The sequence below is a fragment of the Erithacus rubecula genome, assembly GCF_903797595.1.
Source record: "Erithacus rubecula genome assembly, chromosome: Z".
Classification (NCBI taxonomy): Eukaryota; Metazoa; Chordata; class Aves; order Passeriformes; family Muscicapidae; genus Erithacus; species Erithacus rubecula.
Window position 1 is genome coordinate 15,189,356 of NC_136661.1, and position 16,960 is coordinate 15,206,315.

The 16,960-nt window shown below is 41.5% G+C and overlaps 1 protein-coding gene across 1 annotated transcript; it reads left to right on the top strand.

The window, feature by feature from the left end:
* The first annotated feature begins 5,122 nt into the window (after positions 1 to 5,122).
* On the top strand, positions 5,123 to 10,994 carry PLK2 (polo like kinase 2). The gene is made up of 14 exons (XM_079330075.1): positions 5,123 to 5,448; positions 5,830 to 5,937; positions 6,103 to 6,219; positions 6,408 to 6,537; positions 6,822 to 6,909; positions 7,186 to 7,281; positions 7,475 to 7,673; positions 7,762 to 7,909; positions 8,342 to 8,439; positions 9,074 to 9,197; positions 9,440 to 9,680; positions 9,769 to 9,898; positions 9,985 to 10,095; positions 10,219 to 10,994. The coding sequence occupies exons 1-14, from the start codon at positions 5,224 to 5,226 to the stop codon at positions 10,408 to 10,410; spliced, it is 2,007 nt and encodes a 668-aa protein (XP_079186201.1). The 5' UTR covers positions 5,123 to 5,223; the 3' UTR covers positions 10,411 to 10,994.
* Positions 10,995 to 16,960: the final 5,966 nt, after the last annotated feature.

Genomic DNA, 16,960 nt, shown 5'->3' on the forward strand with positions numbered 1-16,960 from the left:
AGAAGAGTGTCATGGAGACAGACAACATATGACATAGACTCTTGCATCATATATCTCATAACTCTGTTCCTGTGTTGTCTGTGTTATCTGAGCACTAGTAGCACTGACTTAGGATCCAGAAAACTGCTATTCTATCCATAGAAAGAAAATATGCTCTTAGCCTAATTGGTAAGCAACTCTCCTGTCCTGTATCCTGCAATATTTGAAGACTGAAATTGGAAAGAGGAAGGGAAATAAGGAAGAGAAACATACTGACTGAAGTACTGACCTGTATTTTTTTCTGTTTAGGGGATTTTGTCTACCCTTTGGCATTATTTCTTTTAACAAGGAGGTTTTATGTGTAAGATATTTGTGCATTGAGAAGGGCTAAATTAAAAAAAAAAAAAAAAAAAAAAAAAAGCTAACACAAAAGATTCCAGACTGTAATTTTAGGGCACAAAACACTACTCCAATTGTTCCTCAGGTTGGAAGCTCAGTGTCTTTAATACTGGGCATGAAGGTTTACCATCACAAAGATCTTTGTTCCTTCTGCATGATGGATGCAGTTGCATAAAGGGGCTAGCAGTCATTTATACAGGAGGCAGACTAATTCAGGAGGGCAGCACAGGGGAAGAATGAATGAGAGAGTACTGAAGGTTAAGAGGAAGATGAGTCTCTTTGACATTGTCTTCACTTGACACTGATATTTGGCCGGAGCTATATTATTTTCATATTCTGTTGCTGCACTGGGGGCATAGCTTTCCAAGCCATCTTCAAGCCAATCTTCACCATATAAGTATGCATTAAATTCAAAGAAATAGAGTTTTGTGTCTTTGGGGACCAAATACAGGGTCCTACAACTACCACAACTTCAAGCCTGTCTTCCTGCCAGCCCCAGGGAACTTACACTGAGCAGGCAGGGAGGGAACAGACCTTGGCACCACCCCAGAAGGAACTAAAGCTAGTACAGCGTGTGTGACCACTGCCCTAAACAGCCTCCTCTCTTCTTGGGAGATCTTTCTGGGAAAACATATGATTGCCTTAAGCTCTTGGTAGTCTGCCTGCTTTTTAATTAGTAGATCACTTGGAATGAAGTGGCAAAAGAATTTAGGTCTTTGGAAACATTGCCAAGGTTCGAACAAAGAAAATTAAAATACATGAATTGTAACAGAAACAAGTGCTCTGTACTAGCTCTGCAATGATTTCAGGAGAACAAATGGTATGATAGCTGTGTATAAAAACAATCTATGGCAATAAAACCCTGCAAGAGAAGTGACACACTGAAACTGCATAGCAGCATCAGAGCAAATGTTTAATTCTATACCTAGTCCAGCTTTTGTGTGTTTTATACTTTATTTGTTAAGGATGCCTATGCTAGAAACCCTAGAAATGAGTACTTAACTGGAAACACAAAAACAAGTGCCCTGGGGAACAAGAAAACAAAAACAGAGAAGATAAAGACCTGTATGTGGTGGTCAGAAAAGGCTGGTGTGGAACTGAAAATTAAGAGGATGAGCTAGGTAATTGTTCTAGGCTGACTTTATGATGCTTGTATCCCCAGCTGTCTGTTCTGCTCATGCTGGATATTAAGTTCTTTGGGCAGGTTCTGAGTGTGAAGGGGGACAAGAAGCTGCAGTTTGTTTGCAGAGACTGTGCTGGCTCCCTGCATTCCCCTCTCACCGTGCTGCAGCAGACAGCAGGAGACTCTCCCTGGCTTTCAGTTAGCTGTTAGCTAGCTGAGTGGAGAAGTTCCCCAGACTGTGGCTTTTCTTTTTCTTGGGGCTGATCAGTTTCTTGCAGCTGATCACCCAGAGAACACCGGGTGCTCACCCCTGTGGTCCATGGGGAGGGGGATGTGCCATTTTCCAGCAGCAGGGACTGAGAGCTGCCCCCCAAGACAAGGACTCTCTGAATCTGCCATCTCTGCAGAACAGCAAGAGGTTCCCTTGTTTAATATAATTCTTTTTTTAATGTTTGTAAGTACTTTGCTCATTAAGTAAATGATTTTTTTTCACTTTCCTCCAAAGAAATATTTCCCAAACCAGTAGAAGGGAAGTGCCACTTGAATTTGCTTTCTAAAAAGCCCCATTCAGACATTTCCTCACAAATTTGCCCTGTACCAAGACAGTAATAAACCAAGAAGAGAAATGAAACTTAATCAATAAAGACTAAAGTGAAGCAAGATTAGCAATAGACTCAAGTCACAAAGGATCATGAAGAACTTAGTGTAAAAGCCCCAATTTTAATAACACATTTTCTATAGGGTGATGTTCTACAAGTAAAATGTTCTATTTGTGGAACTCATTCGTTTGTCCCATCTTCAAGTACACTTCTAGGGCAGACTGCCATAGCCTCTCTTCAACAGCTGAGGGCACTCCATGACCAGCTAAATGAAAAACATAGTTCCACCAAAAGCTTACCTGAGGCAGGAGAGCAGCCAGCTAATCTGATAGCAGAAATCAAATGATGAACCAGCCAGGTAAAAGGTCAGGGCTGCCTGCCAAACCAGTGTGGGCTGCCACCTGAGACCAGTATGAATTGTGTGTTTACCTGTAGAAGCATACTGAATTGGCTTAGATTGGCATACAAGGGAAAATTGCACCAAATACTCAGAAAGTTCATAGTCAGTCTGGAATCCATGCTTAGATATTGGTCCTGATTTCATATAAATCTTTGGTTGCTTATGAACACAGTGACAAAGCTCTGTAGAATGTAGAAGTTGGATGGCCAGGATTTAATGCAATTCTTTCTGGAAATTTTAGTCTCTGAACACCTCAGTTTTATAATGTTAAGGTAAGAATAAGCAGCTCTTGACTAAAACTTCTTCCCACAAGCCTGTAATATGACAGCTTCTCAATCTGTCAAACTCTCATTCCCCATCTGAACCAGGGATTTATGCACACCTAGTCTTCCCAGACCCTCGGTAACATGGCTTTTATGAACAGCTGCATACTTGTGTCAAAACAGAGCTGTAGGAATATGTGATTGTGAGACAGAGACAGAAGGAATGCCCGAGGCCTGAGTTTGGGCTAGGTTTGCCCTGTTTCTTGGCAAGGAGACTGTAATGCTGTATACTGATTTGGCTGCTGCTATTTTAGCCAGCTGGCAAATAGGCTTCTTGTGCAGGCTGCAGGTAGATTTGAACACTTTGCTAATATAATTTGGAAGAAAAACTGGGATATTGCAGAGCACATGCTAAGATGGCTTTCCCTTGCAAGATATATAAAGGTCAGTTTTAAACACTTACTGTAATGTTATTTTATCCAAGGCATCAACTTCGGGAAAAAGCAAATTTCCTTTGTAAAACCACGCAATAAATAGTATGGTAAACTTGGCACCTTGAGATAAGTGTCAGGTAAATGTTTCCTATGAGAAAGTGGGAGAATCAGTCTTGGAGTAACTGCATAGGAGGGAACACAGCTTAAATACTTTGTTTCAGCAAAGTAGGTGAGAACAAATTGTGCCGCTCCCGCTACAGTTTGTGTACTTAGCTTTAACCATGTTCTTGTATACTCTTAAAGTAAAGTTCAACAATCTATCCTAAACCTTTACTAGACAAAGCTTATTTCTCTTGTTATTTTTCCATGTGCAGTACCACTTCTTTCCGGAGGAGGGAAAACGTGTACTTCTAATCTACCTATTTCCCCTTTCCACAAAAGCCTCTCAGGGCAGCAGACCAAAGCAATGTACTGACACTAAACAAAGCACAGAGAAACCACGTTTATTACGTGTAACTTATTTTGCAAAAACAATACTAATTTGGAGAAAGGCAAGGTTATGTGAGGGTAAAAATATTTATCTAGGGAGTCGATGTCTGTAAGACAAAAAACTGAGAGGGCACAGGACTAAAGAGTGTCTGTGTATCCCAATTTTTCCTTCTTTTTATTTTTACCTCTACCCCTATGGTTAATGATTAATAATACTAATGTGACTTGACTAGGTTTGGCAGAGTGAGTTAGGAATGCAGGAGCACATTCACATTAAAACAACTGCAGATGGGCAGAAGAAGGATGTACACAATCCAGTATATTTAGCACTTGAGTACTGCTACCTTCACAAACCAATGCCTATGGAGAGAAACAAATAAACAAATGTTCTATTCCTTTGCTGGTTTTGGCTGGGGGAACTTTGGGTGTTCTATTAGGGCATGCATACTGCTGCTGACACTAAAATAAGTATATTATCTTATTTTAAGGTGTGAAATGAGAGGTTTGCAGGGACTGACGCCGAAAAAATTTACACAGTTACATGCTCCTAGAGTCACTCCTATTAAGTCAATTAGTTTCTGATATTTACCACAATGAAAGCAGGTAGAAGTATTTTGCCTGCCAACAAGAAAATACTACTTCAGAAATGTGTAACACAGGAAGAAAATGATTAATTTTGGCATTTTTGCATATTCAGAATGGAGAAATGCAAAACTGTTTCACATTTCAATATTTTTCTCCCAGATCATGCTTCACTTTTTAGTAACAGTCTGTACAGACGCCCTGTGCTACAATAGCCTCCAGGTGCCTTCCAACCTAATTTATTCGCTGCTTATGAAGAGATTTTAGAGCTGACTATTGTCAGACATATGTGGGGGGTGTCCATAGGCATGACTTACAAAGGGAGGGACATGGTGGCCCCTCGGCAGCGGGGCTTTCATGCCACTGATTTGCACCACCTGAGCAATCCCCAGCCTCAGACCCAGGCTGTCCCATCCCTCTGCGGTGGTGGAGATGCTCTGGCACAGGCGGGACGAGCTCCGTCCCCTCCTCACGTGCAGCAGCAGGCACGCGTTCCGGGGCTGCTCCTACGGGCACAGCTCGTCCCCGCCAGCCCCCGGCACGCAGCCATCCTCGAGCGAGGAAAGCACAGCCCATGCTGAAGCTCTCTTTGCCGAGCTCCACACGGGACGGCAGCGGCCAGAGCAGCCCCCGCCGCTGAAGGGGGGCTCAGCCCCGGCTCTCCCGCCGCTCCGCTCTGCTCCCGCAGGGCAGGGCAGGGCACGGCAGCACGGCCCCGCGCTGCCCGGCTCTGCCCAGCTCTCCTCGGGCCCTGGCGGGGCGGGGCCGGGCCGAACCGGGCGGAGCGGAGTGCGGGCGGGGAGACCGCCCCGCAGCCTTGGGGAGGAGCCGGCACCCGCTTTATAAAGGCGAGCCGGGGCGCTGCTCGGCGTCGCTACAAGAGCGGGTGGGAAGGGTAGGGCAGGTGAAGCAGGAACCAGGAGGGCAGGCAGGACGGAGCCGGCAGGGCGCGGTGATGGAGCTGCTACGGACTATCGCCCACCCACCGGGCGGCGGCGGTGCCAAGTGCTGCGAGCCGGCGGCGGGCCGGGCGGCCGGGGGCGAGTCGCGCAGGAAGAAGGCGGAGGAGCCGCCGCACCAGCAGCCGCACCAGCACGGCCACCCCGCGGCCGAGGTCTCCCGGATTATAACCGACCCCACGACGGGCAAGCGCTACTGCCGCGGCAAGGTGCTCGGAAAGGTAATGGCCGCGGCGCGCCCCGTGCCCGCCCGGGCTGGCCGGTGTGCCCAGCTCGCCCTTCGCGGCGGGGCGGCCGGGCGCTGTCCCTGCGGGCTGCGTTCCGCCGAGCGGCCGCGCTGCCCCGCCGCCTGCCCGCGCCCCGTGCTGCCCGGAATCTGCCTTCGGCGCGGGCGAGCCCGCGGGAATGGCTCGATGTTGCATGCGGGGAGTGGGGAACAGCGCGAGCCTTCCGACAGACGATGAACCCACGACCTGTCCTTAAAAAATTGCTCTTTGCTAAGGAAGTTGCGCTTCTTGACTAATACATGAGCTGGTTAAATGACTAAGTGCGGACTGCATTTGTACCTGCTCTAATTGCCTTTTTCTTATGTGCCTCTCTAGGGTGGATTTGCCAAATGTTACGAGATGACAGATTTGACAACAAATAAGGTTTATGCTGCGAAAATCATTCCTCACAGCAGAGTAGCAAAACCTCATCAAAGGGAGAAGGTATGTATTCGTGATTTTTTTTTTTTTTTTTCCCCTTCTCGAACTCTTTGTGTGGTGGATTGCCTACCCCTTTTCGTGAAATGGTTCTGACAGAGCTGTCTGCTCAGCCTTGTGAAATTAAGGCTAACAACACCTTTCTTCTTTCCCACTATCTTGTCTTTTCAGATTGATAAAGAGATTGAGCTGCACAGAATGCTTAATCATAGACATGTTGTGCAGTTTTACCACTACTTTGAAGACAGAGAGAATATTTACATTCTTCTGGAATACTGCAGTAGAAGGGTGAGCATCAGCTAGGAGAAATCTAATATTTACTTACCTAGATTCCACAGCTAATTTATGTGTGATATGTAAAAGTTATTTTTGGCGGCTCTAGTTGTTGCTTCTCTATGTATTCATTTGCTTTTGCTTAAGGTGAATCTTGTGCATGAATTGTCGGTGACATTTCTGCTTTTGTTTTTCCTTTGCAGTCAATGGCTCACATCTTAAAAGCAAGAAAGGTATTGACAGAACCAGAAGTACGATACTACCTCAGGCAAATTGTGTCAGGGCTAAAGTATCTTCATGAACAGGAAATCTTACACAGGGATCTTAAACTAGGTAAGTTCTCCAGTCTGCCAACTTCAAAACAGACTCCTCTAGCCCTGTCAGCATTGTACCACTTTATCCTTTTATGGCGATAATTTGTTTAGTAGAATCAGCTTAGTCTGTCTTTATAGTGGAAACTCATAGTGCTTAAGGGATGACATTAAGCATTCCTAATTTAAAAAAAAAAAAAAATCTTGCCTAGCTTCTGGCTCTGAGCAAAGTATGACTCAGCACCTGTGGCAAATGCATTCCTGCCTTGCCAGAGATGGACTAACTGGAATTTCTTTGTCTGCCAGGTAACTTCTTCATCAATGAGAACATGGAACTGAAGCTGGGTGACTTTGGCTTGGCAGCTAGGCTGGAACCACTGGAGCACAGGAGGAGGTAGGAGGATTGAAAATGTATAGTCTAGTAGTAAATGAAACTAAATTCATAAGAAAATGAGTAGTCATGTTCCATAGTAACAACTTGTTTCTGCCCCTCCAGTATCACAAAGACAAAATGAAAAAAACATCTATGCTATCAAAGTTCCTACAGCTCTTCTTTAGATGTTTCAAATTCTTGTCTGAACTTGAGAGGCAAACCTCTCCTATGAAAAATAGCTTTGTCCTCTTTCTATTTGAAATACTAACCAGCTCTGTGGTGTCTTTGATTTTTCAGAACAATATGTGGCACACCAAATTACCTCTCTCCTGAAGTCCTCAACAAACAAGGACATGGCTGTGAATCTGATATATGGGCCTTAGGCTGTGTAATGTAAGTATTTCCCTGCCTTTGAAATGTAATATATCTATCACTGGCTTAGGCTTTTGAGAGTTCAAAGGGGATGCATACATGTGTAGCTCAAATGCTTAAATTCTTTGTGCTGGGAGATAGACAAAGCCTTTTTTTGTAGCTGTAGACACAAATACAGTGAGTGTGTAAAATGAAATCTTTTCCTTTGAAACAGGTATACAATGCTGTTGGGAAGACCTCCGTTTGAGACTACAAATCTTAAAGAAACATATAGGTGTATAAGGGAAGCAAGATACAGCCTGCCTTCATCTCTCTTGGCACCTGCAAAACATTTGATAGCTAGCATGTTGTCAAAAAACCCTGAAGATCGGCCCAGCTTAGATGAAATAATTCGACATGAATTCTTCTTACAGGTTTGTACTGTCTGCTATCAGTTTTGTAAAAGAATATCCATATAAAAATGTACTCTGTGGTCTAAAAATTTGTGTTGCATTTCCACAGGGCTTTACACCTGACAGACTTTCTGCAAGCTGTTGTCACACAGTCCCTGATTTCCATTTGTCAAGTCCTGCTAAAAATTTCTTCAAAAAAGCAGCTGCTGCTCTCTTTGGGGGTAAAAAGGATAAGGCCAGATACTTTGACACACAGAGTAAGTTTCAAACCCAGATACAGTCCACTTATCTCTGTTGCATCAGTTTCATGTTAGTGTACATCTGTGAGATAGCAACAGAACACTTCTATCTGTGTCTCGGAGCTTTCCTGGGTTATTTTTGGCTTTTTCCTTGTTAAGCATAGATGAGAGCCTGTCCACCTATGCCAGTTTGCATGCATAAATGTTTCTTACAGCATCCATATCTATATTGGTGATCTGTTAGTTTGTAATGTCTATAGAAATTTAGTCTCTTAAGTGATTTGTGTATAGTGGCATCATTTCTCTGGGAGACTGTGGCAGGCTTAGAAAGAAGCTGCTGGAGCGAGACAGTATGTTTTCCGCAGCTAACTTGTTATGCTTTCTATAATAACGCTATTTCTATATAACACTTCCAGATTCATGATTAAGTATCTTTTTCCTGTATTGCAGACAGGCTAGCTAAAGAAGATGAAGAAATCTACAAGCTCAGGCATGATTTGAAGAAGACCTCAATAACCCAGCAGGCCCCCAAACACAAGACAGATGAGGTATGTGCAAGTGCAGTTCAAATTCAGTAATAGTTGGGTGGAGTAGTTAAAACTAAATTATATTTGACTTGGATATCAGAACTGGGGCTGTACACAGCATAATCAAGCTTAAACGATTAGCAGAGTTGCTTTAAGAGAGCTTAAACAAGCATCACAAAGGTATGGTAGCCTTTGTAAGGAGACTATAAATTTTGGCTTTTGAGTAATTATAGTATCTGCCTAGACTTCATTGTTGCCTGTGCGTTGTCTGCCAGGTGCTATTTCTCAATATTCCAAATACATGTCTTCAGTTCATGATTAACTAGGGCTTCTTAAAAAAATAAATTGCTGAAATCTGTCTTTTACTATTTGGTGTTCAGACCTGCACAAAGTTGCTCCCTTGCTAGGGCAGGAGAGCAGAGAACTGATTAATAGCCTGTGGGATGCAAATTGAAGATCTAAAGAATGGAAAGACCTGGTGTGCCACTCTAAGCTCAGTCTAGTGGCAGCTCTTTGTACTTTGCAGTCTTTGTACATGAATACCAGTTTCCCTAGAGTTTATCATTTGTTGAGAAACAGGAGAGCCATGCAAATCTTGTGTATAAGCCTTGGCTTGTGTTATGTTTGATGTTTACATGTCTGACATCTCTTCTAGGAGATTCAGCCTCTTATCACAACAGTGGTGAAGCCGGGAGCATTGCCAGAAACTAAGCAGATTGGAGACTCCATTCGGATGATAGTCAGAGGAACATTGGGAAGCTGCAGCAGTAGCAGTGAATGTAAGTGCAACAAAATATGATCTGAGTCTGAATCCCACCTTTACTTTCTGCATATCTTAAAAGTTTGAAACAAATATATTATCTTCTTATTTTTAATGTTGTAAAAGCCAATATTTTTGAAATTTTTTAATTAAAGTCATTAAGGATGGATTTCTTAAAATATAGGTAACCAAAATATTTAGAATGAAAATCTTATATGTGCTCTTCTCAGTCTAATAATCCTTACTTTTTGGATTTGGAAGGTTTGGAAGACAGTACCATGGGAAGTGTTGCTGATACAGTTGCAAGAGTATTGAGAGGATGTCTGGAGAACATGCCAGAAGCAGACAGCAATCCCAAAGAACAGCTGACAGCATCCTTCCAGTGGGTTACAAAATGGGTGGACTACTCCAACAAGTATGGCTTTGGGTACCAGCTGTCAGATCATACTGTTGGTGTCCTCTTCAACAATGGGGCACATATGAGCCTTCTGCCAGACAAAAAGTAAGAATAAAAGCCAGCAACTTGCTAAGGCAGTTTAAACATGAAATACTTGTATCTAACCTTCTTATTTTCCTTTTTTTACTTTCAGGACAGTGCACTACTATGCTGAGCTAGGCCAATGCTCTGTCTTCTCAGCCGCAGAGGCTCCTGAACAATTCATTAGCCAAGTAACTGTACTGAAGTATTTCTCTCACTATATGGAGGAGAACCTCATGGATGTAAGTTCAACACTTTCAGGGTCCTGAGCTACAAAAATACTCTAAATATGAACTGAGTACTTAACACAGTCTGTTCCCTTTCCTAGGGAGGAGATTTGCCCAGCCTGACAGATGTACGCCGGCCCAGGCTTTACCTCTTACAGTGGCTCAAATCTGATAAAGCTCTGATGATGCTTTTCAATGATGGCACGTTTCAAGTAAGTGTGGTAGCATCACCAAAGAAAAAGTCTTTAAATACTTTATTGCAATAAAACTAGCAAAGTCTCAGAAACTGAGAGGAGAAAGTAGATAAACAGCAACTTGCTTTTCTTTTATTATAGGTGAACTTCTACCATGATCACACAAAAGTCATAATTTGCAATCAGAGTGAGGAATATCTCCTTACCTACATAAATGAAGACAGGATATCCACAACGTTTCGTCTGACAACTCTTCTGGTTTCTGGATGTTCACTGGAACTAAAACACAGAATGGAATATGCTCTCAATATGCTGCTGCAGCGATGTAACTGAAGGAACTTACTCTGTTAAACCAAATGGACTCTCTTGTTCACTGTGAATCTACAGTGGAGATGGTGGAGCAACTAGTATGTTGATGATGGATGTGTGGTGGTACGAAAACTGGACTGTCCAAGTGTGCTGGGCACACATCTATTAGAAGCCTAAACCTGCTTCTTGGACTAAATTGTTGTGACAAGGAGTTCTTCGGATCATAGTTTTCCTTGCTTCATGTGTGTTAAAGATATATTTGACTTGAACTCGGAGCAGAGTGTGTCTGTTTGCTCTGTAAGAGAGCATCTCTGATGGAGTTAAACTGTGAATACACATCTGGAAAGGGAGGGAAGGGAGAGCTCCGTTGTTGGGGATAATTGTAACAAGCAGCTTCTGGTTGCTTAACTGTGAACTATGGCCATACTGTTTTTTTTCCTTATTTTTCAAAAATACCCACACTTGTGGCTGGCAAAGTGCATTCCTTGTTAATTTTTTTTTTAATTTATTACAGCCTAAAGTGAAGTATTTATTACTTTTTTTTTTTTTTTGAACCTTGGCATTTTAAATATAAATCTGTTGGCAATAAAGAATGGAAATCTGAAGTATCATTCTCTACTCTTTCTCCAGTATGACTGAGCATGCTTTACTTTGCATTACAAAAAAATCTCACAGATTTGCTTTCTAAATGCTATTTTTAAAAAGTCTGCTACAGGTCTGGATATGAAGGGTAGGCAGGTTTGTCTGTATCTGTGCCCAGTCATAAACTCTGCAGTTTGCAGTCACAAACACCAACATAGATATTGTTCATTATAGCTGCAATCCTGAAACAATTGCTGATGGAGACTACAGACTAATGATGTAGGCCTTGACACTTAGGACAATAACTAAGGGCTTAAAGTAAAAGTATGGATCTCTTCAAGATACTACATTCCAAAAATAATGTTTTACACTGACTGGGAAGGACTCTTCTGGATACTACATACTGAAGGATAAAGAACTGTGTAAGTTCTCTGCTTGCTGTGAAAGCCTTGCTTTTATCAATCAAGGGGCTAGTATCCTGGCACCTCAACAGCAGAATGAATTTGCCATACCTATCACTTCCCCCCTTCTAAGCTTTGTTTTGTCTTTTTCTGCCCTTGATTATGTTATGCCAGTAAAGTAAAAACAAAAGGGTGAAAAATTCAAAGGGTGACTTGGTGTCAGCTTTGGGCTTACTCTTCCCAACTGCTAATTATAAACAACCACCAGTGTTACTAAGACAAATACTAAATTTTCTGTAAAGCAGTTTGTAATAGTGGAGACCAACATAGGTATAGCCTGCTGCTTCCTGCAATCCTACTACTTCTACACATCCACTTACATAATGACTTTTCAAAATTGAAGACAGTGCCATTTGTCAGTTAAAACCATGCAAATAGGTGCAATTATGGAGAAATCATGAATTCCAGGCAGGGATAAATTGTCTCCCTTGTGGACTGGGCTTATTTCCCTTAGATATTGCATAGCACTTGGACCTGTGTAAACACATAGCTGTCTTAAAGTAACTGTTCTGATGCAACAGCAAGCAGTTTAATTGCTTACTTACCTATTGTTCCTGTAACTGAATGAGGCCTTTTCTGAAAAACATCAATTGCCATCAGTGTATCAATCACAGCAGCTGAATGTAAGGAACTGGCAGAGTGATAAAACACAGACTAAACAAAGCACAGATGCCAGTCTGAAATGATGAGCAGAGTACTTATCGCTGGCTTGCTTCATCTTGCAGCAAGTGTGTATAGATGATTTGGTTTGTGGTATTGAATACCATGCAGTAGGTAATATTTATTTACTTCTCAAGTCTAGACAGGAAGACCCAATTGAGTTCTTCAGACAGAATCATTAATGCAACTCTAGGCAGTTCAGTGAAGTTAAATATATACTTGCTATAGTGAGCAGAATTCAGCTTCCCAGCTGTCTACTTTCTTCAAGGCATAATGGCTGATTTTATTCTTGCAAGGCCATGACTTACCTAATTCTGCTGCACACGTACAGCTATTGTTGTGTTATTTTCCCTAACAAAGAAAATCTTCCTTTTTGTTTCTGACACCAGTACACATACAGTTTGTGAGCATCTCAAACACAAAATGTTCTAGAGCTATAGTACTTCACATGGAAAAAACACTTTTGGTTCAACTGTGTGCTAGAGAAAGTGCAAATCTTTATTCAGCTGCTATGATTTCTTTGGGTACCAAAATCATGTTTGCATGGCAGTAATTCAGGCTTGTGTAAGCAAATAAACCAGCTTTTAATGCAGAATATTTAGAAGTGTATGTAAAGGCCCCAGGATGCTAGCTGTGTGTGGATGGTTGAAATACACCTTGCTAAAATAAGTTAAGTGAATCAGCTATTTGTATGCAATGTTTCTGTTCAGTGCTTGCTAAATCCTTATGTATCTTTCTGCTTAGTGCAGCTTCTGCTCTGTATCCTTACCTCACTTTTTGTTTTCATATTGCAAAACAAGAGAGGTGTTTAGATCAGGTTAAAAGAATTGTGCTTTTCAAGATACCTTTGTCCTAATCTCTGAGCCCATGGAGGGAAAGCCATATTAAAATTCTTGCTATAAGAACTTGCATCAGGAACAAAGGTTCTAAAATTCTTTCTCAGGGTGGATCCTGTCTTAAATTAAGATACTGTAGTGCACTACTTGGTTTTCTTTATTTAAACACATAACTTCGTCTTGTAATTCTGCATATAGGAAGATAAATATTAGAAAAGCATTGGTCCATATTTTCTGTGTAACCAATGTCTTACCTTCTCTTGAAAGATGTGGTCTGCATTTTATGCTGCTCCAGCAATTGTTCTCATCTCTCATATTGAAACCAAAACACAGCATAAAATCTAGTTTGGGAGTATGTGTACTTGAAAGGAAACATGAGGATTAAAAGATTAAGTGAAAGCACAAAGGTTTGTCAGGTATGGATGCTGAACACATGAAATAACATTGACAAGAAAAAAAAATCTGTTATAGTCTTATAAAAACATCTTTATGAAGTTGAAAATATATTTTTGCAAGTATACACACATACTTGCATGACTGAGTACACTAATCTGTAGCAAACAAGTCAAGAAAATTATTCAAGCAGGTCATGCTTCAGCATTAGCAAAATGCATTACCCATTGATGCCACTAGTAACTCAAGTATTCTAGGGCATTCTGTCATCCTTTCATGAAATTATTGCATTTCAATAAGTTCCTATATAAAATACATGTGAAAAAAAGAAAACAGTTTGGGTACATGCTACGTTGCAATATTGAATAAAGTTCCAAACATTTTCCAAGTTACTTAGAAAACTAGAAAAATAGTCTGTACTTTAAAGCTATTCCATTACTCCTCAAAATAGTCATATCAGAGAATGATGCTTCACCTGCCTATCAATAATAGGTAATTTTGTGTCAGATTAAATGGATTCTAAATGTAAATTTGAAATTTTTTAAATTATAGGTATTTATAGATAGTTTTGAACCCCCAGCTGGAGACATACCTGAGGAATAAACCAGAATAATGCATGGCATAGGCATTATTTTGGTCTGGTTTTATAATATTTATGCCTTCTGAACATCAATAGTGGTAGAAATATCTTTAGTTGAATTGCCACAATGTTAGACTATAACATACAATTGAGAGATTAAATATAAATATAAATCCATTTAAATATACATGTAAATATATATTTGGAAACAAACGTCATGGTTCATTATGGTGGTTGGAAATTAGGATAAAAGAAAGCAAAAATTTAGCTCTGGGATTTATCCATGTCAATTAGCTTAGGTATGGGAACACAATTGATTTGAAAGATTCTGTTTTACTGCCTACACTTGAAATCATTACCTATGAGATCATAGGCAAAATAAAAAACATTTTCTGCTGTCCATAACAAGTAGAATTGATCTGAACAGGAGTAAGGTATTATCCTGACTGGCATTTTTAATGCCCTTTCCTGCTTACTATTGGAAGAAATGCCTTAATCCTCATAATGGAAACATAAAAGGGTTAATGAAATCGACGTGAGACATTATTAGTACCAAACAGGCCCAGATAAAGACTTACTAAACACTTTCTCTTCAAACATAAAAAACCAATAAGATATTTTACAGTTACCTCCACTAAGGATTCTGAGTGGAAGACCTGAATGAATTCACCCAGCACTTTGACAGTTTGTAGGCTGGTGTCTTTTGTGGCAGGCCAGAAATGAAGACTAATCCACACTCTGCCTTCCTTACATATATTGAATTATCATGAAAATGACTGCCCATTTTCTGCTGATGGTTTAAAAAGTTATGTAAAGGACAAGGTGAATCAAGCATTATCTACAAGTGAGTGGATGGATGCATGAGTAACTCTCCACACACTGAAAATCTTAGACAGAGGTGGACTTTTTTTTTTTTTTGTCCTATTCCTATCACAAGGGATAAATACCAGTTTGTTTAAATTGCTTACCTGGATTTGAGACCTTTAAGGCTCACAACCTATTGCACAACTAGATCTTCCTGGACAAAGTGCTCCAAAGTGCTAAAGTAACACAATAACCCTTTAGAACCTGGTCATCTAGTACACCATTCTTGTAGACCTTTCTTCTGAAGGATTAATTTCCCAGTATTTCACATCAAATTACCACAACAGCAATGGTGTTAGCACCATGAGTAAAAGAATCTTTGAAGTCATCTTTTCAGTCTTGCTGCCAGCTCTGGAAGACTTCACCTGCTCCTGGTCATGCTTCTACTAGTTTATAGACTCAAGCATTACAATCAAATTAATAGTAAACTCCGACAACTCAGGAAAAATCTACACATATGACATTTTATGCTTATAAAATAGCCTCTGATTCGTACCTTTCAAGATTTTTTTCTTATTTACTATAAATAATAAATTTTAATGTAGTTTTATTGTTTTGGAATAGTCTTCACTGGAGGAATGAAAGTAACAAGGCTTTTGTAATAGGATTCTGGATCCAATGGATTAAGACTGCTGTTTCTGATGGGAAAAATGGGAAGCATAATGCATTATGAAGTAGAATGTGGCAGAGGAGGAAAGTCAATGACAGCAGAAGAAAGGAACCAAGGTTATGCCATCAAAGCAGTTTAATCTTCTATAGACAGAAAAAAAAGCAATTTGCGTATCATTCTCAAGGCCAGCTTCTCATGCCTGCCATTGCATTAAGTCATGGATAGCTGCAGTAAAAGATGCATGAGAGGTACAATAAGTGGGCAGAACAGGAAAGGCTAGACTTTTTAGTACAGGAAAATCCAAGGCAGCTGGGACAAGCTCGTAGTAATTTAAATGCCTTGTAGTATATATTAGCAAGGCCTTCAACAGTTATGTTTGATGTTGCTTTACATAGAAAATCTTAAAAGCTAGCCTGATTTTCAGATGCCCTTACCTCAGTTAATAATGAGCACCTGTGGAAATGAAAGCGGATGGCCTCTGCTTCCAACCAAGGTTGGATATCTCATAAAAGGACGTAGAGCACAATAGTTTCAGACAGTGGTTATAGAAAGAGGAATGTACACAGAATGATTATAGGATTGTTCAGCAGTATATGGTGCTGTTTCTGTCTCTCTAAGCATTTGCACAGAACTCATCCTCACATCTGATCATCTCTACTTAATGTCAGATCCTTCTTGTTATTGTTAATTGCAAATAATTAGAAGGTTAGCTAGGGAGGGTGAGTCATGGCACAAGGGGTATGTGGGAATATGGGTTTACTGTGGGGTTCTGGAAAAAGTGAGGGAGCTCATAATACCGGGAGGAAGGGAAGGTGCTGGAGAGGCGTGACTCAGGAGAGGGAGACCTGGCATGGAAACATGAGGGAGTGCTGGCTGGGGCAGCTGGTGGAGACGATATTTTGGAAGAAAGAGACCTCATTTTGAAGTCTCCCCGGGGCGAATATGTTGTGGACGATGTGGTAGCAGCGAGGCAGGAGGCGGGTGGATGGACAAGGTGTGGCGGGCCAGCAGCCAGGAGGCTGAGACAGGGCCGGGGGAGGGCCGAGGGAGGGCCGAGAAGGGGCCCAGAAGGGGCCGGGGAAGGGCCGAGGGAGGGCTGAGGAAGGGCCGGGAGCTGGCCCAGAATGGCTCCGGCTGAAGGAGCCAGCCCCAGACAGGGCCAGGGCAGGCCCCAGGTGCCCGCATAGCAGGACCTGCTACGAGGAGCCTTTTTTCTTTCACCTTTGCTACACGGGCAAGGTCAATCACTAACCTGGGGAGGGGAAGGGAATGGTCTTTGAGGTAGAAAGTAAGTAGCAATTAGAAGCCACAGAGGATTCTTGTTCCACGGTAATTGATCCATTATCAGCCAATAAAAGAGGACTAAGTGGGAGCTCGTATTTTTGGAGCAGGAGAATAAGCTCCAGTGTTATCTCGCATTTCATCAAAGAAAGCTGTTTGAGGGGATTTGAGATGTCAGAGAAGATGGCCAACATGCCCTGCTAGTGGTAAAAGCAATATGGACCAGAGGTGAAATACTGAGCATTGTGAACAGAGAAAAGACAATAACAGAAATCAAGACACAGCACAGAATGAGTCAAGTGAAGAA